The 27983-nt window shown below is 39.9% G+C and overlaps 1 protein-coding gene and 1 pseudogene across 2 annotated transcripts in view; one reads left to right on the top strand and one right to left on the bottom strand.

Annotated features, from left to right (window-relative positions):
- Pdss2 (decaprenyl diphosphate synthase subunit 2) overlaps positions 1-27983 on the bottom strand; it is a 212268-nt gene that overhangs the window by 21140 nt on the left and 163145 nt on the right. Inside the window, exons 5-7 of one of the 2 annotated variants that reach the window (XM_090338343.1) lie at positions 21924-22097; positions 19508-19639; positions 4289-4321 (exon numbers count right to left, since the gene is read on the bottom strand). In XM_090338343.1, the coding sequence (XP_090194469.1) occupies positions 4289-4321; positions 19508-19639; positions 21924-22097 (339 nt within the window). Of the gene's footprint in view, positions 1-4288; positions 4322-19439; positions 19640-21923; positions 22098-27983 lie in introns of those variants that run through there. The other variant, XM_090338342.1, reaches the window with a different exon arrangement.
- Positions 22932-24347, top strand: LOC150059847 (zinc finger CCHC domain-containing protein 9-like; annotated as a pseudogene).

Raw genomic sequence — 27983 nt, 5'->3', positions numbered from 1 at the left:
TTTTTAAGGCAAAATTTGGCTTTTGGTGAATTATTTCTCACTTGGAGATAAAGAAATTTTCAGCAACAACAGTCTTCTGGAATGATACTGAGTTTTTCAAATTTGGCTTACAGATAACCTCACCAGGGGACCCCTAAGCCAGCAAGCAGGATACCTACATTAGTTAGTATGAGCGTTGCAGGCAATGAGATCACTTCTCTTTCTTTTTTCCTTCCCCAGACACATACCGCAATTCAGATCAAGGTACGTGTTAAGACAGCCCACAGTACAATGCACAAGAGACAATAGTGCAAGGTGCACCATGCAATGTATATCAAAAGCTTCCTTTTCAGAATTGCAACATGGAGATTCCATCTCACCCCAGTAAGACTGGCTAGCAAGAATTTGAACAATAACAAATGCTGATAGGGATGTGGAGAAAAAGCAATACTATTAAACTTTGGTGAGAAGAGAATGTAAAACCACTCTAGAGTGATTTGAAGATTTCTCAAAAAAAAAAAAATCTGGGGGGAGGGAAAGTGGGACAAAAACATGAGAAGGGGTATTAATGTTCAAGAAGTAATGTACTGACTATCTGACGAATGTAACTGTAACCCTTTTATAAATTAATCAACAATAGAATACAATTTAAAAAATCTAAACAGAGAACTATGCTATGATGTAGCCATATCACCCTTGGGCATCTGTCCAGAACATTACAAATCAGGATATGGTAAAGACAATTGCACATCCATGTTAACTGCTGCATTATTCATAATAGCCAAGTTACGGAATTGTAAACCCTTTGTAAAACTAACTACTAATAATAGTAATAATCTTTGATCCGTGTCATAATGAATCACTGTGATACAAGAGAAGTAGCCATGACAGAGATGTCACTGTATTTAGAAAGTGGAGGAAAGCATCTAATCCCACCTAGGCAACCAGACTCCCTACACATGATTGTAAATTACTCTTTATTATTGAAGACAGAAAAGTGGGCTGTGGATATTGCTCAAATGGCATAGCATTTGCTCAATAAGTCTGAGAGGCCCTGACTTCAAATCCCAGTTCCACCAAGACAGAAAAGTAAAACCATGCTTTCCTTAATTTTTCACTGATAGAGTACAAGATTGGTGGTCCCTCAGGGGCAAGATCACACTGCTCATAAATGTCAATATAACAAGCTTTGAATGCCTTGTAGACAACCAGGAGCCAATAAGAGGTCTGAGGCTGAACAGGAAAACTGTCCAACTTGTGGTTTAGATAGATATGCTTTCTAGTAATTTATTGATGGGTGAGGCAGGAAGACCGAGCAGTAGACTTTTCAGTGGTTCAGATGAAGAGATTGGTCAAGAGCACTGAAAAGGGAGAAAAAAGAGGATGGTAAACTAAAAGGAGAATGCAGTCTATAATGTGGTTATGGAACGCAGGGGTGCAGAAACAGTTGCAGTTCCTCACATAGTTGACTAGTGGGATGACAGTGGAACTAAAAGGAGAGAGAATAAGTAAAAGAACCAGAGGTATAACGCTAAGAGTGAACTCTGATGGACACTACAAACTGACTGAGAATGCTATGTTGATAAAGGCTTGATGATTGGCTGTAACAAGAATACTGCTCTGTGTGGGAGATTGTTAGCTGGGAGGTAGATCAAAGGAGAGATGCATTTCAGACAAACAACACAGAATGTGATCCAGAGACATATACCTCTCTCTGGGATGTCAGAGTGCTTGGTTTTAGGTCAGCAACAGAGTTTCAGTTTTCCTGTGGCCAGCATTCTGGCCAGCATAGCTTTTATGGCTTTTTGATGGTTACCTAAAAATAAAGAATATCAGGACTCTGCTGGTTGGGTTGGCTTTGAACTAAGATTCTCAGATCTCTGTCTCTTACGTAGTTAGGATTATAGGTATGAGCTTCTAGTGTGTGGCTCAGCAGAGTCTTTCTGAATCATGCTTCTTTCCTATCTTTGGAGTGCAGGTAGGTTCACCCTTTTGGATATTCTGGATTGTAGCATAATTCAGACAGTCATCATATTAATTTAGTCAAACAATTATGTCTTATGCTTTTAAGTGTTCCATGAGTCCCTGAGGAGAAAACAGAATACGACCCAAGTGTGATTGCCAGCTGCACCAGTGCCCTTAGATCTGAGGTCTCACATAAGGATTTAGCCAGAGTACTACATTAGAATTATTGGAAGAAGCCAGGCATTGGTCAGGTGTTGGTGGCTCACTCTGTAATCCTATCAACCCAGGAGGCTGAGATCTGAGGATTGAGGTTCAAAGCCAGCCCTGGCAAGGAAGGAAGTCTTTGAGACTCTTATCTCCAAAAACAGGAAGTGGCACTATGGTTAAACTTGGTAGAATGGTAGTCTTGAGCTGAAGAGCTCAGGGACAGTGCCCAGGTCCAGTATTTAAGCCCTACTACCGACAAAAGAAAAAAAAAAAGTATTAGAAGAAACATTGGAATGCCTAGTCCGTCTTACTCAGCTCTTCCCAGCACAAGAGAGTAAATTTACTAAATGAGAGTGAATTTACGGTAGTAACATGATCTAGGCAGGTGAACTTTCAAATCATTCTCAGATGCAAAAGTTTATGTTAGAAACTGAATCCTCCATTTCATGTATAGGTGGTATTTAGAAGTAGGGCCTTTAGTAGGTAAGCACGATTAGCTGACATCATTTGGGGGTGGAGGGCAGCAATGATGGCAGTAGAAATCGCCCAGGTATTCCCTAGCAGTCTCACCACATGGAGCCCTCTACCATGCTATAATGAGGCAAAAAGTTCCTTACCAAATGTGAACACATACTTCTATACTTTCCAAAGCCATGAGACAAATCAATTTCTACTCTATAAATTACTTATATTCTTTCTTTCTTTCTTTCTTTCTTTCTTTCTTTCTTTCTTTCTTTCTTTCTTTCTTTCTTTTCCTTCCTTCCTTCCCTTCTTGCTTCTTCCTTCTCCTTCTCCTTCTTCTTCTTCGCCAGTCCTGGGCCTTAAACTCAGGGCCTGGGCACTGTCCTTGGACACTTTTTGCTCAAGGTTAGCACTCTGCCACTTGAGCCACATCGTCATTTCTAGCTTTTTCTGTATATGTGGTTCTGGAGAAGGAACCCAGGGCTTCGTGTATGCTAGGCAACCACTAGGCCATGTGGCCATGCTCCCAGTCCTAAATTATTCATTTTCAAGGTTTTTACTTTTTTTTTTAATAACAGTAAATGGATCAAGAAGCTGGGTGCAGTGGCTCGCACCTATAATCTTAGCTACTTAGGAGACTGAGATCTGAGGATCAGGGTTCAAAGTCGGCCTGGGGACTAAAGTCCATGAGAATCTTATCTCCAAATTAACCATTAGAAAACCGGAAGTTGGGCTGTGGCTCAAGAGTTAGGGTGGTAGCCTTGAGCAGACGAGCTCAGGGACAGTGCCCAGGCCCAGAATTCAAGCCCCACCACCGATAAAAAAAATTGGGGGCGGGGGAGAAAGGAGTTTGGCCTAGTGATAGAGTGCTTGCATAGCATGCACGAAGACCTGGGTTTGATCCCTCAGTACCACATACATAGAAAATAGCTGGAAGTGGTGCTGTGGCTCAAGTGGTAGAGCTCTAGATTTGAGGAAAAAAAAGTTTAAGGACGATACTCAGGCCCTGAGTTCAAGCCCCACGACTGGCAAAAATAAAATAAATTTAAAAAGGAAAGAAAGAAAATGGATCAAGAAAACAAGTATTCTGGGCCAGAAGCATGGCCTAGTGATTCAGTGCTTGCCCAGCATACACAGAGACCCGGGTTCGATTTCTTGGTATCACATATATAGAAAAAGCCAGAAGTGGTGCTGTTGCTCAAGTGCTAGAGTTCTAGCCTTGAGAAAGCCAAAGGACAGTGCTCAGGCCCTGAGTTCAAGCCCCAGGACTGGCAAAAAAGAGAGAGAGAAAAAAAAGAAAACAGGTATTCTCTGATAGTGGTAAAAGCTCATCTTGGTTATATTTTCAAGTCTGGCATTTAGCAGCATATATTATCTATTTAGTTTATTTAGTTACTTGTTTTCCCCAGTGGATTGTAAATACCTTGAAAAGAAAGGCTTTGGATCACTTTTATTCCTAATATTTAATAAAATGTCTGGAGTGAAATAGGTACTTACTAATAAACATATACATTATTGAATGAATATATTCCCTTTGCTGATGTAGATTACTTAATAGGAAATGTCTGTTAGCTTTCAATGTAATGATTCTCTTTTGACTTTTTCATAGGTAAACAGTAATCAAACAGCAAATTGAAATGTGTAAAGCTGTATAGTATACATAAAAAATACTTACCTTAGCGTAGTTTAATCTTCCTTTTTCTTGAGCCTAAAATTTGACAGATAAAATTAATGTTAGCTGTTTAACAATTATTTCAATAACTTTTTGTTTCTAAATTGGCTTTCCTCTTTTTTCCCCTCCACTAGTTAATATATATTGAAACACACACACACACACACACACACACACACACACACACACACGAAACAGACCCAATGGTCTCTCTTAAATACCCATATGTGCGTGTGACTGTGCATGCACATACACACACCCACACACACACATATAACTGTTCTAACTTTTCTTTTAAACTCAGGGCCTCGCTTGAGTCAAATCCACAGCTATCAATTTTTCTTTCTTTTTAAAAAATTTCCTTTCAACTTTTATGTTGGAGATTTACATATACATCTATCTATATACATTTTTTCATATACTTTTATTGCAATTAATAGAAGGGTTACATTATATTCACCAGATAGAAGATACATTACTTCACATACATTGATACCCTTTCTCATGTTTTGGTCCCCATTTCCTTCCCCCCACCCCAGCCCCTCATCTTGTTTTCCTCCCTTCCCTATCCAACTTCAAGTAACTAAATATGCATATATACAATATATCAGATAACCAGGTGAAATACTATAACAATATGAGATAACCAAGGACAGCAAAAGAGATGAGAGATAACATAGTACATTAAGGACAACAATCACTCATTATATGGCTTTTGTTTCTATATCCTGGAGGTCCTTTCATTTAGCTTCATTCTATATGGCCTTATATATCTAGGTTTTGTTCTATTGTAAATCTCTGTTAGGAGAGCCCAAGGTTTCTACTGATTATGACAAATGAGGGAAACCATTGAGCCTATGTTCCTTTGAGTCTGGCTTACTTCACTTAATATGATTTTTTAGAAGTCTTTCCATTTCCTTACAAATGGGGCAATGTCATTCTTTCTGACAGCAGCATAGAATTCCACTGTGTATAAATACCACATCTTGTTGATCCACTCATCAATTGAGGGGCATTTGGGTTGGTTCCATATCTGTGATATGGTAAATAGTGCTGCAATGAACATCGTTGTGCTAGTGGATTTAGTATGTCCTTGTTTCTGGACGATTGGGTAAATGCCAAGTTGCGGAATTGCTGGGTCATAGGGGAGCTCTATGTTTAGTCTTTTCAGGAACTTCCATACTGCTTTTCATAATGGTTGGTGGGAGTTTGCACTCCTACCAACAGTGTAGTAGTGATCCCTCCTGGCCACATCCCCTCCAGCATCTGTTGTTACTAGATTTCTTGATCCTGGCCATTCTAACTAGAGTGAGGTGGAATCTTAGAGTTGTTTTGATTTGTATTTTTTTTTTTTTTTTTTTTTTGCCAGTCCTGGGCTTGAGCTCAGGGCCTGAGCACTGTCCTTGGACTTTCTCAAGGCTAGAGCTCTACCACTTGAGCCTCAGCACCACTTCTGGCTTTTTTCTATGTATGTGATACCGAGGAATTGAACCCGGGTCTTCATGCATGCTAGGCAAGCACTTTAACCACTAGGCAAAACTCCTGGCCCTTGATTTGTATTTCTTGTATGGCCAGAGATGTGGAGCATTTCTTCATGTGTCTATAGACCATTCTTATTTCTTCTTCAGAGAAGACTCTCTTTAAATCTTTGGCCCATCTTTTAATGGGATGGTTGTTTCTTTGGAGATTAGTTTTGGAGTGATTTAATTTTTTGAGCTGCTGATATATTTTAGATATGAGGCCTTTGTCTGTTGTATGGTTAGTGAAGATCTTTTCCCACTCTGTAGGCTTTCTAGTTAATTTGCTAGCTATGTCCTTTGCAGTTTAATGCAGTCCCACTTATCCAAACTTTCTCTGATTTGTTGTGATTCTTGGTCCTTATTAAGAAAGTTTTGACTTGTGTATCTCCTATTCTTTCTTGTAAAATTTTCAGTGTATCTGCTTTTACCTCGAGGTACTTGATCCATTTGGAGTTAATCCTGGTGCAGGGTGACAAAGAAGGATTCAACTTTAGTCTTCTGCAGGAGCTTAACCAGTTCTGCCAGCACAACTTGTTGAAGAGGCTGTCTTTCTTCCATTCTATTTTTTTGGCTCCCATACCAAAGATTAAGTGGCCATAGGTCTGTGGGTTAACATCTGGGTCCTCAGTTCTATTCCATTGGTCTTCAGGCCTGGTCTTGTGCCAGTACCAAGCTGTTTTGGTCACTATAGCTCTGCAGTAGAGTCTAAAGTTTGGTATTGAAATTCCTCCTGCACTGTTCTTTCTGCTAAGAATTGATTTTGCTATAAGGGGTCTTTTATTATTCTGTATGAATTTTTGGATAGTCTCTTCTATTTCTTTAAAGAATGACATTGGGATATTGATGGGTATTGCGTTGAATTTGTAGATGGCCCTTGGTAAGAGTGCCATTTTCACGATGTTAATTCTTCCAATGCAGGAGTATGGGAGGTTTTTCCATTTCCTCAGTTCTGCTTTAATTTCCTTTTAATGTCGCACCTTAAGCTCTTGTAAAAAGAGCAACAAACCAACCCTAATTCCAGTAGAAGGAAGCAAATTATTAAAATCAAAGCAGAATTAAATGAATTGGAGTCCAAAAAAACTATAAAGAATCAACAAAACAAGGAGTTGGTTTTTTAAAAAAATTAACAAAATTGACAGACCTTTAGCAAATCTTACCAAAAAAAGAAGGGAGCACACCTAAATAAACAAAATCACAGATGAGAATGGTAATATCACAAAAGAAATAATCAAGATCCAGAGCATCATGAGGGAATACTTTTCAAACCTTTATGCCAACAAATTTGAGAATCTAGAAGAAATGGATGAATTTCTAGCCAATATTAACATACCCACACTGAACCAAGAAAACCTAATCCAACTAAACAGACCTATTTCAAGCACTGAAATAGAAATGGCAATAAGAGACCTTCCATCCAAGAAAAGCCCAGGGCCAGATGGCTTCACAGCTGAATTCTATAAGGTCTTCAAAGCAGAGCTCACACCAATACTCCTCAAGCTCTTCCATGAAATTGAAAACGAAGGCTCTTTGTCAAACTCATTCTACGAAGCCACTATAACCCTCATCCCAAAACCAGACAGAGATTCATCAAAGAAAGAGACTATGGACCCATTTCTTTCATGAATATTGATGCAAAACTTTTCAAGAAAATACTGGCCAATCATCTTCAGCAACTCATCAAAAGAGGATTCATCACAGGGATGCAAAGCTGGTTCAACATACGCAAATCAATTAATATAATTCAACACATCAACAGGAGCAAGGACAAAAATCACATGATTGTCTCACCAGATGCAGAAAAGGCATTTGACAAGATCCAACACCCCTTTATGCTAAAAGCTCTGGAGAAACTAGGAATTCTTGGAACATTCCTCAGTATAATAAAGCTGTGTATGACAAATCCACAGCTAGCATTATATTTAATGGCGAAAAGCTCGTTAACACAGTATTAGAATTCCTAGCCAGAGCAATAAGGCAAGAAGCAAGCATAAAGGGGATCCAAATAGGGAAAGAGGAAGCAAAACTTTCCCTCTTTGCAGATGACATGATTCTGTATTTAAAGAACTCTATAGACTCCACTGCTAAACTACTTGAGCTGATTTAAAACTTTGGCAAGGTAGCTAGGTCTAAAATCAACTGCCTTCCTATATGCCAACAATAAGAGGAACGAGGCAACAATCAGGAAAGCAACTCCTTCTGCAATAGCCTCAAAGAAAATGAAGTACCTAGGAATTAACTAAGAATGTAAAGGACCTTTTTGATGAAAACTTTAAAACTCTATCTACATTTTAAACACAAAGAAAAGTTAAAAGAACAGTACAGCCAGGCACCAGTGAGTCATGTCTATACTCATATCTATTCAGGAGGCTGAACCCCAAGGACTATGGGCAGAAATGTGCATAAGAGTTTTACCTCCAATTAGCTATAATAAAGCTGAAAGTAAAATTATAGACAAGTGGTAGAGGTAACCCTGAGTAACGAAGCTTAAGGGCAGTGCCCAGGCCTCAGTACCAGCATAAAACCAAAACAAAACAAATGAGCAAATCTTCCATCCTCACAGGTGTAGACATCATGATGCTTCATCCCTACATGCTTTAGCATGTCTCTAACACATAGGATGTATCTCATACGCAACCATTAGACTATCATCAAACTAAAAAATTAACACTAATGCCATATTAATTAAATCATAACCCCTATACATATTCTCCTAAGTATCCCAAGAATATCTTTTTTGGCTTTTCTTCCCAAACAAGAATTTAGCAAATTAATCAAGATTTGTACATTGATTTTTTGTGTGTTGGTCATGGGATTTGAACTCTGGGCCTGGGTGCTGTCCCTGAGCTCTTCAGCTCAAGGCTAGTGTTCTAACGCTTGAGCCCTAGCACCACTTCCAGTTTTCTGATGGTTAAATGGGTTAACTAGAGATAAGTGTTTCATGGACTTCCATGCCTGGGCTGGCTTTGAACTTCCATCCTCCTTTGTATGGGTACTTATTTCCTTTTTTATAAAGTAAGAGTACTAGGCCATGCCAGAAGTCTTTTTGGATACTGGGCAGTCTACCTTGGAATCACTGGAGTAGCTTGTGAAGAGTCCATATTTTCAAACATTCACTTAAGGATAACTGGTCTGGTCTACCTCTTATGTCCTTTCCAATTTGTTTCAGTGTGCATTGGTGTTGACTTTATTTTTTTTATTTATTTATTTTTTTTGGCCCCTTTCTCTTTCTGGCCCCGCTCGCTCCGGCCCTGCTCGCTCCGGCCCGGCTAGGCCCCCTTTCTAGCTCAGGCCCCGCTCGCTCCGGCCCCGCTTGCTCCGGCCCGGCTAGGCCCTCTTTCTAGCTCAGGCCCCGCTCGCTTCGGCCCGCTCGCTCCGGCCCGGGTCGCTCCCGCACGCTCCTGGCCCCGCTCGCTCCGGCCCGGCCCTGCTCCTGGCTTGCTCCTGGCTCTGCTCGCTCCGGCTCCTTCTCGCTCTGGCCCCGCTCGCTCCGGCCTCGCTGGCTCTGGCTCGGCTCGCTCCCGCACGCTCCGGTCCTGCTCGCTCCGGCCCCGCTCGCTCCGGCCACCACTCGGTTGGGCTCTGTTCACTTCAGCTCAGCTCGCTTCTTTCGCTCTCTGTCGCCGTCGCAGTCTTGTCTCTGCCACTTTTCCGGTTTGGTTGTGTCTCGTCTCTGCCACTTCCGGCTTGGTTGTGTATGTGGGATACCGAGGAATCGAACCCGAGTCTTTGTGCATGCTAGGCAAGCACTTTAACCGCTAGGCCAAACTCCCGGGCCCTGGTGTTGACTTTAAAGGCTAATAAGGAACAGCTGTATAAGCTCTTTATGTCTCATAGAGAATGCACTTTCCTCTTTTTCTGACATCTGTCACATGTATATTTCTAGTACAGCAAGATATTATTAAAATAACTTTTTCACTAGGACCCAAAATAGGCTGATATAAAATAAAGCAGACTATATTTCAACAGCCACGGTCCTGAACTTCTTCCTGTCACAATGTTCATCACTAGAAGCTACTGCAAATTCTGCTATTCACTGTAATTCCTTGGAGGCTTCATTACAAGAGTCTTTAAAAGAGATTCACTCATCTCTTTGCCTCCTGTAGGTATGCCTCTTGTCAATGCAGGTCATAAGAAGAGAAAGTCATTTTTTTCCAGTCTTTAGCAGTTTACAGAAAAATGTATGGCTTGAACCCTGTTTTATCTTTAAAAATGTGAAAATAGACAAGAGTGTGTGCCAGTACTCATGACACTGGAGGTGTCCTTAGTTATGGTGCTCCTGTAAAACAATATTCCACACAAAAGCAAAGAAAGGACAGTACTATGATTGGAAGGATGCACAAAGGAATTAATTCCAAAGGTTTATATACTGCTCTCTGCAGTCCACAGGCAGACAGGTTCCCTGTTGGTAAGTAATAGCTGTACAATGTGGTCTTTTAAGTTTATGAAACAAATGCTTTTTTTTTTTAATAAGTCAGGTAAGAAAGAGGGACTAGATGATACAAATGAACAGTTTCCAATTTTCAAATACTGCTGGATATAGGGACACAAGATCTAAATGTTGAAAACTAGTATTTCAGAGCAGGAATTTCACAGAGGAATCCAGAAATTACTAGAATTTGGTCATCTCTACTTAACAGATTAAAAAAAAAAGTAATTTGAGTCTTCTTCCTCTTCCTTTTCTTCCTCCATTTTTTTCTTGTGCTGGTACTGGAACTTGAGCTGGAACACAGGGCCTAGGCACTGTCCCTTAGTTTTTAAGCTCAAGACTAGCACTCTTAATTGGCAATAAGAGTCTTTACGAACTTCCCTGCCCAAACTGGCTTCAAACTGAGATCCTAATATTTCAGCCTCCTGAATAGCTAGGATTATAGGCGTGAGCCAGAAGTGCCTGACAAAGTTTTAAAGAGGAGGGGCTTATGTTTTCCTTTGCTACCTATTTTCCTTGCTGTATTCTCTTGGAATCTGGAAGAGACATAAAATTTGAAGTTGTATAGTTTGGCCAAGAAAAGAATTTCCTTATAACTTAGGCTATGAACAAGGAACTCAGGCTAATAGTAGCACTGCAGGTGTAGTTCCTCCAGTTGTGAGGGCCATCAATCTGAATGGTCTACCTTAAGCTCACCAAGTGGAGAACCTACTAACTTTGACTTCTTTGTCTCTAACATCTATGTCCTTTCTCTCTGTCCGTAGATCAGATTGAGGTCCTCCAAACACTGTTCAGATTGTGATATTACATAGTTTACATTTTGTCATTACTTTTTTTTTTGCTAGTGGCTCTTGCCTATAAATTCTAGCTACTCAGGAGGCTTCAATCTAAGGATCAACAGTTTGAAACCAGCCACCAAAAAGCCAGAAGTGGAGCTGTGGCTCAAGTAGTACAGTACCAGCTTTGAACAAAAAGCTTACTATTCAGGCCCTCAGATCAAGCCCCAGTACCAAGAACAAAAAAACTTTCACTATTTTTGCACTTTTTCTGAATCACATTCATTTTCCTTAGATAAATAGGCAAAATTCATGTTGCATAAAATCTATCATTTTAACCACTTTAAAGAGCACATATCAATGGCATTTAGTACAGTCACAGTACTGTGCAATCATTATCACTACCAAGTTCCAAGTATTTATCATCCCAATAGGAAACCTGGTTTGGAGGCTCAGTGGTAGATCTAATTTTCACCTTCCAAAATGAAAAAACATACTTGTATGCAGTCACTCTCCATTTCCTTACAGCTTACCTGGTAAGCCCTAACAACAACTCCTTTGTTTTCTCTCTCTGGAATTGCCTATTTGGGGATAGCTAATAGAAATGCAATCACATAATATGTGGCCTTTTGTATCTGATTTCATTGTTTTTTAAAATTTAGAATCACCTTTTCAAGATTATAGCATGTATTAATACTTCCTTTCCTTTTGTAATATCCCATTGTGTGGACACACCACATTTTGTTTAGTCACACACATCATCAGCTGATGAACACTATTTCTGCCTTTTGTGTATTATGAATACTGCTGTACTTATTTTTGTAGAATGAGTCTTTTAAATACATTCTTATTTCTGCATCTGTCCCTTACAGTGTCCAAGTTTGCCATGTTTCAGCCAAATGGTAATCTTGGTTTTTGAGTACACTCTATGTCTAAATGTATCCTTTGAGGCTTATTTTGTCTAGGAAGGTCCCCCTCCATTTCATTTTTATCTTCATGATCAAGACTGTTTCCTTCAAGGGCTATGTTACATGTCATGTACTTCATAAATCCTCTTTCTCTCACTGGACACAAATCCTCTTTATTTTGAGTTCTGTAATTAATTGCATTAATTACAATACTTATCATATTTATTCCTTTCTCTATTACTTAACTAAACTATAAGCAGGCTTCAGGCAATTTATTATTAAGTAAATAGTAGTTAAACACTTTATTCCCTTAAGTACAGGAGAAAAATCTCAAGAATAATACAAGCTATGTACCAGTGGCTTATGCCTGTAATCCTAGCTACTCAAAAGGTTGAGATTTGAGAATTGGGGTTCAAAGCAAGCCTGGACAGGAAAGTCCATGAGACCCATCTTCAATTAACACCAAGAAGATGAAAGTAGAGCTGTGGTTCAGGTGGTATAATACTTGCCTTGAGCAAAAACTCCCAGGAAAGCATTCAGGCCCTGAGTTCAAACCCTACAATCAGCATGTTCTCTTTCTCTCTGTCTCTGTCTCTCTCTGTCTCGCTCTCTCTCTCTCTGTCTCTCTCTCTCTCTCTCTCACACTCACACACACACACACACACACACACACACACAAATATTTGAGTCATCATTGATTTAATAGTCTGTGGTCACACATATGGTTCTTTCAAATATCTACAATGTATACCTTCTATGGTAGAGGATGTTAATATTATTCCTTTAGAAATAATTAAAAAAATAATAAAAAGTATATTATACACAAGAAAACTCTTTGGATGTTCATTTTCTTTCTTTTAAGAATGCATGTATTATTTTTATGCATACAAACCCTGTCCAGTTATCTTTATTTTACTTTTCAATAAAGAGTAATAGTAGGATATGTAGGGACAAGTTGAGTTACAGTTTAGTAACAGTAATAATGTAATACACTTAAGGTATTTTATGGTTGGTTAAGACAATATCAGAATATTACAAGGCTAACTGACATTTTAATACTTTTAAGAATTGGCAAGAAAATATAATCATAATTCTTATTTCTTTGGGCAACTTCTGATGGTAACAGAAAACTAGCAGACTCATTAAAAATATAGTTTGCTGACCTGCAAGAGCCTGTGTACTCTATTTTCTTTTATTGGAATCAACATGTAACTGAGTAATGACTTCACCTCTCTAGGGTGAATCATTAGCAGCTACAAATTTAAATTTAAAATTAAGTAGAGTGGGATCTCTTAGATTTACTATGAAGACAATGCTCAACAAGTATTTTCATTGTTTTGGGATTCAGTCTTGTGTAGTTCATAAACTGCTTCTGGAGAACAAGTGTGTGTGTGTGTGTGTGTGTGTGTGTGTGTGTGTGTGTGTGTGTGTGCACGCTCCAAATATGATGAAAGAGGGTTATGGAATCTTCTGCAGGGAGGACTGGAGATGAGGTGGCAGGTGCTCTTTCTTTTTGGAGTCACAATGCTGTTGAATAAGTTGTAGAAGTTCATGATATCCTTGCTTCCTTATCTAGTCAATAATTCTCACTCTCTTCATGCAGGAAATCAAAAGACTAGATAGGAAACAAACCTGTCTGGGCAGAGCAGGAAGTAATTTTACATGTGGCAACAAGAAATCATAGTTGACTCCCATCAATAGGAGCAAGATTTTTCTATTTCTCAGTGTCAAGTTTCAAACAGATATGTATTTTTCTTTGAGTGCATGTCTTTTCTAAGAGATGTTTCTTAGATTTATTTGAGAACTAAAACAGATTTTACTACAAATTACTATGAGTAATTGAAGAGTAAATTTCCTATTATCCTTATTAATCTTATGACAAAATTTAAAATTAGATGGGCACAGTGGCTCACACCTATAATCCTAGCTACTCAGGACTGAGATCAGAGGTTCATTGTTCAAAGCTAGCCTGGGCACCAAGTCCATGAGATTCATATCTCAATTAACCACCATAAAACTGGAAGTGGTGCTGTGGCTCAAGGAGTAGGGTGGTAGCCTTGAACTGAAGAGTTCAGGGACAGTGCACAGGTCCAGAGTTCAAGTCCCATGACAGACAAAAAAAAAAAATCCAAAACTAAGGGAAGATATTCAGGAGGGTAAATTACTTGAAAAAATGAGTAAAAGGATGAATAGGGTCAAAATGCCTTATTTGTAAGTATAAAAGCAGAGGAATAAAATCTGCTGAAATTATTTTAAGAAGAAAGGATTGGAATATGGGAAAAATGATAGATGAGTGCAGTTGATCACGATACATCATATATATCTGTGGAAATATCATAAGAAACCTTCCTTGTTCAATAAGTGTATGTAAATAAAAATGCCTTGGAAAAAAGTTAGGAAGAACTACAAGTAATTTTAGGATGAAAAATCAATGTCTGCAAGGCATGTTGGCTCAGGCCTGTAATCTTAGCTACATAGGAGGCAGAGATCTGAGGATTGCCATTCAAAGCCAGCCTGGATTCTAACAACCTTGAGACTCTTATCTCCAATTAACCACTAGAAACCAGAAGTGGGGCTGCGGCTCCAGGGGTAGGGCAGTAGCTTTGAGCTGAAGAGCTCTGGGACAATGCCCAGGCTCAGAGTTTAAGCCCCATGACTGGGAAAAAAAAAGCAATGTCTAGGGCCAAGAGTATGGCCTTTATAGTGCTTGCCCAAAATGCAGGAAGCCCTGGGTTCAACTCCTTAGTACCACATACTCAGAAAAAGCTGAAGTAGTGCTGTGGCTCAAGTGGCAGAGCTCTACCTTTGAGAAAACCCAAGGACAGTGCTCAGGCCCTAAGTTCAAGCTCCAAGACTAGGACTGGGGAAGAAAAAGGAAAGTCTGCCAGGGCCAGGAGTGTCCTAGTGGGAGAGTGCTAGCCTAGCATGCACAAAGTCCTGGTAGAACTGACAAAAGAAAAAAAGAAAAAGAAAGCAATGTATGCCAGGCACCATCGACTCACATCTGTAATCTGACACAAAGAAATCTGAGATCTGATGATTGCAGTTCAAAGCCAGTCTAGGTAGAAAAACTGGCGAGACTCTCATTTCCTAATAAACTACTCAGAAAAAAAGGAAAAAGTAGAGTTGTGGCTCAAGTGGTAGAGCACCAGCCTTGAGCAAAAAAGGTTAAAGACAGTGCCCTGTCCTGAGCTGACAGGTATACATCATAAATATATACATACATATATATATGTATATATATATATATTTTTTTTTTTGGTAAACCAGTCCTGGGCTTGAACTCAGGGCTAGAGCAATGCCCTTGGGTTTTCTCAAGGCTAGAGCTCTACCACTTGAGCCTCAGCACCACTTCTGGCTTTTTTCTATGTATGTGGCACCAAGGAGTTGAACCCGGATCTTCATGCATGCTAGGCAAGCACTCTACCTCTAGGCCAAACTCAGAGCCCCAGATGTACATCATTATACTGAACTTATTGTTAATCTTTTAACTGGGTTGGCCTGGAACTGTGATCCTCCAAATCTCTGCTTGTCAAATAGCAGAGATTAAGGTACTAAGCCATAAGTACATTTACACACACACACACACACACACACACACACACACACACACACAGTCTCCATGGAAGAACTGCTAGCTTTGATTTAATGTATTCAGCTGGATCATTTAAACTAAAATGGAAATCTATAATGTATTCTAATGAAACACAATTCGAGATACTAACACCATCTGTATATACACTTTCAGTTCAGCTGCTGACACAAGTCCTGGGGCTTGAACTCAGGGCCTGAGCACTGTCCTTGGGCTTTTTCAAGGCTAGAGCTCTACCACTTGAGCCTCAGCACCACTTCTGACTTTTTCTGTGTATGTGGTACTGAGGAATAGAACCCAGATCATTATGCAAGCTAGGCACTTTACCATTAGGCTACACTCCTGGCCCATAAAACACCTTTCTAAAAACAATATAAGCTGGGCATGGTGGCTCACGTCTGTAATCCTAGCCACCCAGGAGGCTGAGATCTGAAGATTTCAGTTCAAAGCCAGCCAGGGCACTAAACACCGTGAGACTCTTATCTCCAATTAATTTCTAGAAAAGGGGAAGTGGGGCTGTGGATCAAGGGGTAGGGCGGTAGCCTGGAGCTGAAGAGCTCTGGGACAGTGCCCAGGCCCACCAAAATACAAACAAAAAACAACAAAACAAAACAACAATAAAAACCCCACACTATAAAGAGCATGTTCATCAGCAGGAAGATGGTCCCAGGCCACTGGGAACCTTCCCAACCTAGTAGATTAGCAAGGTTGCTAAAGCACAGCTTATTTTCTCTAAAAGAAGGAGCCAGGACCAGAGATGGAAGATGAGCTCCCAGATCTCTTTATCATCTTTCTGTTGAATTTTGTTCTCATTTGTACCATGCTTCCTCTAATTAAAAGAAATATTCTGCAGTCTTTTTTTTTTTTTTTTTTTGGCCAGTCCTGGGCTTGAGCTCAGGGCCTGAGCACTGTCCTTGGGCTTTCCTCAAGGCTAGTGCTCTACCCTGAGCCACCACACCATTTCTGGTTTTTTCTATGTATGTGGTACTGAGGAATTGAACCCGGGTCTTTGTGCATGCTAGGCAGGCACTCTACCACTAGGCCAAACTCCCAGCCTGCAGTCTTTTTTTTTTTTTTTGCCAGTCCTGGGCCTTGAGCTCAGGACCTGAGCCCTGCCCTTGGACTTTCTCAAGGCTAGAGCTCTGCCACTTGAGCCTCAGCACCAATTTCAGCTTTTTTCTATGCATGTGGTACCAAGGAATCAAACCCGGGTCTTTGTGCATGCTAGGCAAGCACTCTGCCACTAAGCCAAACTCCCGGCCCTCTGCAGTCATTTTTATATTTTTACAACTCAGATTCCTTGTTTTGGAACTGTCCTTTTCTTATATATCAACTATTTTTTTTGTGGGGTTTGAACTCTGGGCATGGGCACTGTCCCTGAGCTCTTTAGTTTAAGGCTACCCCTCTACCATTTGAGCCACAGGGCCACTTCCAGTTTTCTGGTGGTTAACTGGAGATAAGGGTCTCACAGACTTTTGTGTGGGAGCTGGTTTTGAACTGTGATCCTTAGACCTCAGCCTCCTGAGTAAGTAGGACTACAGACATGAGCTACTGGCACCTGGCCAACTTTTTTTTTTTTTTTTTAATTACCAGTCCTGGGGCTTGAGCTCAGGACTGTCCCTGAGCTTCTTTTGTCAAGGCTGGCACTCTACCACATGAGCCACAGCACCACTTCTAACTTTTCTGTTTATGTGGTACTTGAGGTATCTAACATAGGGCTTCATGTATGGACTCTACCACCACCATATGTGGCCATATTTCCAGGCCACATCAACTATTCTTATCTCATGGCTGACTTGGTTAGTTTAGTATAATGCAGCTTCTGAAAATACCTTTTTTCCTTGTATATGTCTCTATTTCCTACGAGTTCCTTGTGTGTGTGTGTACACGTCATAGGACTTGAACTCTGGGCCTCGAGGTATCCCTGAGCTCTTCAGCTCAAGGCTACTGCCCTGCCCTTTGAGCCACAGCACTGTTTCTGGTTTTCTGGTGGTAAACTGGAGATAAGAGTCTCATGGGCTTTGTATGACCTGGGCTGGCTTTGAACCACAATCTTCAAATCTCAGCCTCCTGAATAGCTGGGATTACAGGTGTGAACCTAGGGCTGGCTATGAGTTCCCTTTACATCATTCTTTTGTTTTTGTTTTGTAGCCATTCCTGGGGCTTGAACTCAGGGGCTGAGTACTGTTCTTGGACACATTTTTTTTTTATTATTAAAGAATTTATTAACATTGATTTTTAGATCATATTTTAAATGATGTGTTCAATAAACAAGTATTCAAGAAGGGAATCTCTATATACAATCACTGGCACTTAGATTTTAGAACATAATCAAAATTAGGCTGAGGGTTTGTATGTTATAGATACATATTAATCTATGTAATTATGTAATAAAACTTTTTTTTTTTTTTTTTTTTTGCCAATCCTAGGCCTTGAACTGAGGGCCTGAGCACTGTCCTTGGGCTTTCTCAAGGCTAGAGCTCTACCACTTGAGCCACAGCACCATTTCTGGCTTTTTCTATGTATATATGGTACAAAGGAATCGAACCCAGATCTTTGTGCATCCTAGGCAAGCACTCTACCACTAGGCCAAACTCCCGGCCACAATTTTTTTCTTTTTTCTATTTTTTTGCTCAAGGCTAGCGCTCTGCCACTTGAGCCACAACAGCACTTCCAGCTTTTTCTGTGTATGTAGTACTGAGGAATTGAACCCAGGGCTTCCGGCATGCTAGGCAAGCACTCTTATCACAAGGCTATGTTCCCAGCTACTACATCAGTTTGTTTAGACTTGTTATTTCATAGGAGTCTTTTTCTCAGTGCTTTGTGGTCCTCTTTTTTTTGTTGTTGTTTGTCTATTTGTTTGTTTTTGTGGGTCATGGGGCGCTGTCCCTGAGCTCTTCAGTGTTCTACCCCTTGAGCTAAGCCCCACTTCCTGTTTTCTAGAGGTTAACTGGAGATAAGAGTCTCAGGTCCTTTTATGCCCGGGCTGTTTCTGAACCTTGATCCTCCAGATCTCAGCCTCCTAAGTAGCTAGGACCACGCCCAGTTTGTGGTCCTCTGTTAACTATCCTCTTCAGGGTTGGATAGCTAGAGATTCTGCACATACCTTAGGCTGCGATTGTTACTGGTGGTTCTCCGGTGCAGTATTGCTCCTACACTAGATGTGTAAACTGAGAGACCCCCAAACTGCCACCTCCTGGACTCTGCCTGGTAAATATGAGAGAATTTAAAAGGTGGCTGCCACCATTCTAAGAGTCAGTTCCCAAAGAGAGAGAAGTCCTACACTCTCTGCTCTAAGCATGGGAAAGTCTGTTCTACCTTCCCCATCCCTAGCTGTGCCTGGTTTTCTGCACCAGACTTCAGTGACCCAAGCAATTACAACAATAACTTCTTTGGGGGTTCTAAATAAAAACAAAAGAACTTTCTTTATCAGAGTTTTTGATTTAAAGGAAAACTAAAAAAGTTCCCTCTTATCTGCTATTACATAGGAAATCTACTCAATTCAAGCCCCTGACCCTTTCTACTTCATCATGCTTTTTTCCCCTTGATAATGCCTCAGAACAAGCACTCAGGGTCCAAGCTTGTTTTAAAATAACTCAAAGAACTAACAGACGGAGCTCCTGCAATTCTGCAGCTTGCTCTGGAGTCCACAGATGGGAAACTGCAGTCAGTTATAGGGTGGTGCTGTTAGCAGTATTACCATGCCCAGTTTCTGAAAGCCTTTAGAAAAATCATGTGAGTCAATTAGCATTCTCCACAGGCACTAGTGTTTTGCTGCAGTATTCTAAGAACTCAGATAATAAGAAAACATAATAATGTAGCCTCTAACTGTTAACTAATAATTTATTAGACATGTAGATCACAAAGAAAGAATTTTACTTGTTATATAAATGTTGATAATAGCTGATCTATGTTTTTATATCATTGTAAAATATGAATTGTGTTCTAGGATCAACTAAAAACTAAAGGTACGGTACCAAAAAAAAAGGAATAATTTTACCTCTCTGATTTGCTTAATCCACAAGTCTCTTCCAAGAAATTCTTGATGTAAGACTATAGGAGCTGAGTTTAAGTTAAAAGTCATGGAGTCACTGCTTTTTTCTTTAATAAATGGCTGGAGGTCAGAATTTATCTGGAAGAGGTAGTTAAGAGTTGTATCAGTACAATGTATATACACATTGGTATGTTTTAGTCATTCAGAAAGTACAAGCTGTACAGTTTTTGGATAAACTATAATAAGTTCATGAACATTTTTAGATGATTAACAATAACTTTAAAATTCCTTATAATTAATTTTCATTATTTATTCATTTAGCTACTCTATCTATCTATCCATCCATCCATCCATCTATCCCCTTACCTACCAACCTACCTGTCTATCTACCTTCATGCCTATTTATCTTTTGTGGTCCTGGGTTTCTAACTCAGGGCCTCATTCATGTTAAATATTTGCTCTATACACTGAAGTACTACTCTACATAGCGCCTCAGGGCCTAGGCACTGTTCTTTTTTTTTTTTTTTGGTCAGTACTGGCTTGAACTCAGGGCCTGAGCACTGTCCTTGGGCTATCTCAAGGCTAGAGCTCTACCACTTGAGTCACAGAACCACTTTCTGCTTTTTTTCTATGTATGTGGTACTGAGGAATTGAATCTGAGTATTCATGCATGGTAGGCAAGTACTCTACCACTAGCCATAACTCCCAGTTCTAGGAACTGTTCTTGAGAAAATTCTTTTGCTCAAGGTTGGAGCTCTATCATTGAGCTATGGCTTTACTCCCAGATTTTCTGGGAGTTAACTGAAGACAAGAGTCTCACAGACTTTTCTGCCTGGGCTGACTATAATCCACTTTTTTTTCATATATTTTTATTGTAATTAATAGAAGGATTACATTATATTCACCAGATAGAAGGTGCATTACTTCACATACATTGATACCCTTTCTCATGTCTTGGTCTCCATTTCCCTCTCCCCATCCCCGCCCCTCATCTTGTTTTCCTCCCTTCCCTATCCCACTTCAAATAACCAAATACTAACCAAATATGCATATATACAATGTATCAAATACAGGTGAAATATTGTAACAATATGAGATAACCAAGGACAGCAAAAGAGATGAGAGATAACATAGGTCATTAAGGACAGCAATCACTCATTATATGGCTTTTGTCAAACCACTTTTTTTGTGTCAGTTGTCGGGATTGGGCTCAAGGCCAGAGCTCTACTACTTTGAGCCACAGGTCTACTTCCGGTTTCCTGATGCTTAATTCTGGCTTTTAACTGTGATCCTTAGATCTCAGCTTTCTGAGTAGCTAGGACTATAGGCATGAGCTACCAGTATCTATTTTCACTGAGTTATATCTTAAGCCCCATTCCTTGTTTTATTTTGTTGTAGCTTTCATATTAATATTTAAATTAAAGATCAGAATTTAAATAAAAATTTGGTAAAATATAATTAGTAAATAAACAAATCTAGAATTTAATAAAATACACGAAAGCCTCATTTGGACATCATATATGTATATTTTTCCTGCCTCATATGAGTTTTTTCAGGCAATATTTGAAAAACAAATGAAAGTTTAGAAATTACATATATAGAGAAAAGTAATAATAGCAGTTAATTTTGGGATGTTTATATTTCACATGTCACTGAAAAGAAGGTTTTCTGTTTTTGTTTTAAATTTTTGAGACAGGGTCTTAAAGTATAGCCCAGGCTTGCTTAGAACTTGTAGTCCTCCTAACTCAATCTTGAGTGCTGGGATCATAGACATATATAACCACATTTGCCTTAAAATGTTCAATTTTATTAAACATATGTCTATATTTTACCAACTCTCCATGAGTTGGAACTATAAGCAAATTGTAAAACAAAAATACAAAATATTCTGTCATTCTGAATGTAGCAAAATTACACGTTAACCAATAATCTGTAAGAGTTCTCTCAAAAATTGTTTCAGAGGGCCAGGAGTGTGGCCAGGTAGTACAGTGCTTGCCTAGCATACACAAAGCCCTGGGTTTGATTCCTCCATATCACATACACAGAAAAAGTCAGAAGTGGGTGGTGCTGTGGCTCAAGAGGTAGAGTAGAGGTCTTGAGAAAGCTCAATGACAGAACCTAGGCCCTGAGTTCAAGTTCCAAGACTAGCAAAAAATAAAAATTAAAATAAATTGTTTCAGGCAGTAAGAACAGATATCTAAATATAACTTAAATAAGCTGGAGTTTTCTAAGAAAATTACATAGTACTACTTACCAATCTCACTGTTTATATTACATAACAACCACCATGTATGACTGACAGATTTTAAGACACAATAAACATTTTGTTTTTGAAATCTAACATCAACTTATTAAATGGCAAAGGGTTCTTGTGTTTCATTTTGGCAATTTAACTATGCAAAGAAAAAGGGTGGGCAAGTACCTTGTGACTCATGGCCATGTGTTTCCCATACTGAAATGCCATATCCTGAACCTCAGCATCATGCTTTGCTAATTCCATCGCAGCTTGGCAGCTCTTTGCTAGTAAGGCACCATGGGAGAGAAAAGTCTGCTCCTTCCAAGTTGATATTCCAATATCATCTGTGATATAATTTTCCTAAAAATGTAACAAAAGCCAAGATTAAAAAAAAAGCCTTTAGGACTAATTTAATTGTTTCTGTTTTTGAAGAATAAGAGTTAAGAAAAGAATTATTCAAAATGAGCTATTGCAACAGGCAGAATTAAAAGATGTTGAACCCGTGCCTACCTAAAAACAATAAGCACAGAGGGAGGCTACTTTTTTAGGGCAATGGAGAAAACAAAAAAGAAATGTTAAAACATGTTTTATTTTGAGCTTGAAAATTTCTATTGTGTTCTATAGAATAGGCAAAAAAGTAGAAACATGGGCCTTTATATCAATTTTATTTATAGCCACATGGAGTTCTTGCATGCTACCGCATGGTATTCCAAAACTCAAGAAACTGTGTTTAACTTATGTGAAAATGTCAAGGGCAGCCAGATGCAGAGGCTCATGCTTGTAATCTTAGCTACTCAGGAGGCTGAGATTTGAGAACTGAGAGTCAAAGCCAGCACTAAAGTCTAATCACCAGAAAACTGGAAACAGAGCTGTGGCTTCAGGGGTAGGGCAATAGCTTTGAGCTGAAGAGCTCAGGGACAGCACCCAGGCCCAGAGTTCAAGCCCTATGACCGCAAAAAAAAAAACCAAAAAAACAAAAAAACAATGTCAAGGGCATAATGAAGGAACTGCATATCTTTCTGTAAAAAAAAAAAAAAGGCCAGAGAGGAGGTAGTCTGTTATAAATGCAGATTAGACAATATTTGGCAAAGTATACTGTGAACAAAAAAGAGGGAGGGCTGGGCTGCTCTGCTCTGCGGACTTGGCTGCTCTGGAGGCTTCATGTACAAGCACTGGGGAACCTCTAATGACATCATGATCAGGTGGGTAAGCATTAGTGCCACCGATAACAGGGCCTTGTCTGAAACATGATGGGAGGACAAGAGGAAAGGACCCTTAGAAGGAAGGAGCCGAAAATCTTCCAAAAGATCAACAACACGAAGCCAGTAGGTTGTCCCTTAAAAATGATGCACTTCAGGGCAAGCAGAAAAAGAAGAAAAAGAAAAAGGAGTACTTAAATGAAGATGTGAATGGATTCATGGAATATCAGAGACAGAACTCCCAGATGGTTCACAATGGAGAAATAATCTCAACAAATAGCCAGGAAGTAAGAGAAATTGCAGTTGCTTTAAAGAAAGACAATTAGTGGCAAGAAAGAAGATTAAAAAGACAAGCAGCAAAGAAAAATGCAATGGCATGCTTCCATTTAGAAAACCTGGCAATGGAGTTGCAAATTGCCCAGCGGCCCTTGAAAAGCAAGATATGGGCACTGTACTATGTTATTGGTGTGGGTCCACGGAACATGAAAAGTACAGAGCTAAAGGAGACCCTGCTCTGGGTGAGTTTCCATTTTTTTTAATTAAAAAAAATATATTCTGCCAGTTCTAGGGCTTGAACTCAGGGCCTGAATACTGTCCTTGGGCTTTCTCAAGGCTAGTGATCTACCACTTAAGCCACACCACCACTTCTAGCTTTTTCTATGTATGTGGTACTGAGGAATCAAACCCGGGTCTTTGTGCATGCTAGGCAAGCACTTTTTCCACTAGGCCAAACTCCCGGCCCCAAGTGTCCATTTTCAAAGTGTTTTGTGTGGGGGAAGATGAGACACCTGTCCCCAATCATGTTCTGATAATTGCAAAGGAGTCTATGTGGATGGTGGTGGTTGAAAACTCTGTGGCTCTGTGGAACATCCTAAGAATGATTGCTCTGATATCACAGGTGCTGGTGGCTCACGCCTGTAATCCTAGTTACTCAGGAGGCAGAGATCTGAGGATCAAGGTTCAAAGCCAGCCTCCCCCACCCCTCTAATTTCCAATTAATCTCTAGAAAATTCAAAGTGGGGCTTGGCTCAAGGGTAGGATGGTAGCCGTGAGCTGAAAAGCTCAGGGACACTGCTCAGGCCAGGGGTGGGGCACTACCCTTGAGCTGAAGAACTCAAGGACAGTGCCCAGGCTGATTTCAAGACCCATGACCCCCCCCACACACACATATAAAAGAAAGAAAGAAAGAAAGAAAGAAAGAAAGAAAGAAAGAAAGAAAGAAAGAAAGAAAGAAAGAAAGGAAAGAAAGAAGAAAGATTGCCCTGAGGATCAGAATCCAGACTGAATGGTCACAGTTGGTTATTGGGCAAAGGGGATTAGTGTAGATTATGAAAAAATTTTGGATGCCCCAAAATCATAGAAACCTAAAGCAAAAATAACAAAAGTGTCCATTTTTAATAAAGATTGGTAATATGTTTAATTAGACTCAGTTTCCATTCCTCGGTACCACATACATAGAAAAAAGCCAGAAGTGGTGCTATGGCTGAAGTGGTAGAGCTGTAGCCATGAGAAAGCCCAAGGACAGTGCTCAGGCCCCAAGTTCAAGGCCCAGGACAGGACAAAAAAAAAAAAAAAAAAGAAGAGAAGAGAAAATATTTGAAGAAATGTGTAAGATAACTATATTGTATTCTCTAACTGTTTTTCATTTTTGTATAGACGAGTCTCACTATGCAGTCTAGGCTGGCCTGGAATTTGCTTCTTCTGCCTCAACTTCCAAAGTGCTGAGATTACAGATGTGTTCCACAACGGCCAGAAAAAAACAAAAAACAAAAAAAATCCAACATATTTTAAGGAACAGAATTTAGGCATAACTAGTGATTATCTGTATGACTGTAACAAGCATAGCTTTTTTTTTTTGGTCAGTCGTGAGACTTGAACTCTGGCCCTGGGCGCTGTCCCTGATTTCTTCAGCTCAAGGCTCCTGCTGCATCCCTGGAGTCACACTGCCATTTTCAGTTTTCTAGTGGCTAATTGGAGATGAGCTCCCCCCAGGCTGGGGGGAGGGCTTTGAATCAAGATCCTCAGATCTCAGCCTCTGGAATAGCTAAGATTACAGGCGTAAACTACCTTGCCCACCTTGAGCCACAGCCCCACTTTCAGTTTTCTAGTGGTTAACTGGAGGTAAAAGTCTCATGGTCATTAATGTCTAGTTTGGCTTTGAACCTTGACCCTCAGATCTCAGGCTTCTAAGTAGCTAGGATTACAGGCATGAGTCACCATGCCCAACTGGAGCAGTAATTCTTGTACTAGAGATGTGGCAAAGAACTAGAGGATGATTGAGGAAGACTGAAGTCTAGCGTGCTACAGATCTGGAGTGTCATGCTCATGGCCTCCCCCATCTTTAGATGTGCATCAAGTCAGGCTAGATCTTCCATCACAAAGTTTAAAAGTCTCCCAGTCCAATGCAGATGCCTTACTGCAGATGAATGGATACAGAAAATGTGGTATGTGTACACAATGGAATTCTACATAGCCAACAGACAAGATAAAATAATGGCATTTGCAGGGAAGTGGATAAATCTAGAGCAAATCATGTTGAGTGAGACAAGTCAAGACCTAAGGAACAAAAGGTGCATGGTATCCTTAATATGTGGCTATTAAATCCAAAGAGTACAAGAGCGAGGACTCAATAACTGCATACCCAAAGCTATGGACATGGTAATGGCGCAAGCCACTGTGACCAGCTGCTTTGTATTTTTTTTTGGGGGGGGGGTTGGGTCATGTGGCTTGAACTCAGCCTGGACACTGTCCCTTGAGCTCTTCAGCTCAAGAGTACCACCTCTTGAGCCAAGCCCCACTTCCTGGTTTTCTAGAGGTTAATTGGATATAAGAGTCTCAGGTCCTTTTGTGCCCGGGGCTAGCTTTGAACCCTGATCCTGAAATCTTAGTCTCCAGAGTAGTTTGGATTACAGGTGTGAGCCATCACCTGCTTGCTTTGTATTTCTTTTCTTTTTCTTTTTCCCCAGTCCTGGGTTCTTTTTCTTTTTTGCCAGTCCTGGGCTTGAGCTCAGGGCCTAAGCACGGTCCTTGCACTTTCTCCACCACTTGAGTCTCAGCACCACTTCTGCCTTTATTCAATGTATGTGGTACCAAAGAATGGAACCCAGTACTTCATGCATGCTAGACAAGCACTCTAACACTAAGCCAAACTCCTGGCCCCTTGCTTTGTATTTAATAAATACTTTTGGTTATGTTATTTTCTAGATCCAATTGACTATATAAGAGAAACTGACTATAAATTGTCACAATATTTATTTTTCTACTGTCAAATAAAAGTATATTTTTAGTTGCTTAAAAAAAGAAATATAGGAGATAGTAGTTTATTTATTAAATCTTATCTCTTTTATGGGTCATAGTGCTTGAATCTTTATCTTTTTGAGGTATGAAAATCATTATGCTATCAGTATATAAGTTACACACATCTATTACCTCTAGACTACTTCTAATAGAAATAATGTAAGCTACCTGTGCTGTATAAAATTGTTTAGTAGCCACATCAAAAAAAAGTAAAAAGAAATGGGTGGAATTCTTAGTTTTTGTTGTTATTATTTTATAGTTCTGAGTATTGCACTCAGGGCCTTGTGCATGCTAGGCAAGCCCTCTTCAACTAATCTGGACAATTTGGGCACAGTGAGTTTAGGGCCAGCCCAGGATATACACTGAAAGCCTGTATTAAAAAAATAAAAAAGCCAGGCAAGGTGGCTCACGCCTGTAATCCTAGCTACTCAGGAGGCTGAGATCTGAGGATCGAGATTCAAAGCCAGCCTGGCCCTAAAGTCGGAGACATCTTATCTCCAATTAACCACTAGAAAACTGGAAGTGGCGCTCTGGCTCAAGGAGTAGGGCTCCCTTTCTGGTTTTCTGTGATTAATTGGAGATAAGAGTCCCTAGAACTTTTTAATGCCTGGGTTAGCTTTGAACCTCAAACCTCAGATCTCAGCCCCCCTGAATAGCTAGGATTACAGGAGTGAGCTGCCACCACACCCGGCTCTTTTTTTCTTTTTCTTTTTGTTCTGGTCTTGGGACTTGAACTCAAGACATAGGAGATTTTTTTTGCCAAAGGCTAGCATTTTCCCACTTGAGCCATAGCTCCATTTCAGGGTGTGTGTGTGTGTGTGTGCTTGTGTGTGTGTGTGTGTGTGTATTAGTAGAGATAAGAGTTTTACAGACATTCCTGAAGGAGTTGGTAAATATTTACTTGTTACCTTTCTCTTTTGCTACCTCTCTTCCATTTTCTTCTGTCCTTCCTAACTTGGTCATCATAGAGAATTGAAATAATTCATCTTTCTTTTTTGGTTGGTCCTGGTGCTTGAACTCTGGGCCTGGGAACTGTCCCTGAGCTTTTGTGCTCAAGGCTAGGGCTTTAGCATTTGTGTTAGTTACTTCCAGCCTTTTGTGGTTAATTGGAGTCTTACAGACTTTCCTGCCTGGGGTTGGTTTAAATCATGATCCTTAGGGCTCAGCTTTGGTAGGCAGTATTAAAAGTGTGCCCACTAATAATTTTTTTAATCAAGATAAACTATAGCATAGCATGCAAAGTCTTCCTTTTTATGGTAGTGAGCCCTCTTTCCTGCATAATTTTCTATGAGAATTGCTTTTTAGTCACACTGGACAATAAATTGTTTTAAATAAAATATGCACTTTGCACTTATGTGAACTTAAAATTATTATTCTCTTCAAATGAAATAATAGTTCCTCACATTCCCTGTCTAGTGAATTGAATAGATCCAAGATAAATATTACTCCTTTGAGGAATGTCCTTAAATACTTTCACTTTTTCTTTTTTTAATTTGTTTTTTGCCAATACTGGGGCCTGAGCACTAACCTGGGTCTTTCTCAAGGCAAGGGCTCTACCACTTGAGCCGCAGCACCACTTCTGGCTTTTTCTATGTATCTGGTACCAAGGAATCGAACCGGTTCTTCATTCATGCTAGGTAAGCACTCAACTACTAGGCCCAAACTCCCAGCCCTACTTTTTCTTTTTTTTTTTTTTTGCCAGTCCTGGGGCTTGAACTCAAGGTCTGGGCACTGTCCTTGGACACTTTTT

This window comes from Megascapheus bottae, chromosome 8 (assembly GCF_031878675.1).
Source record: "Megascapheus bottae isolate mThoBot1 chromosome 8, mThoBot2.hap1, whole genome shotgun sequence".
NCBI classification, from domain to species: Eukaryota; Metazoa; Chordata; class Mammalia; order Rodentia; family Geomyidae; genus Megascapheus; species Megascapheus bottae.
This window is presented reverse-complemented; position numbering and strand designations above follow the sequence as displayed.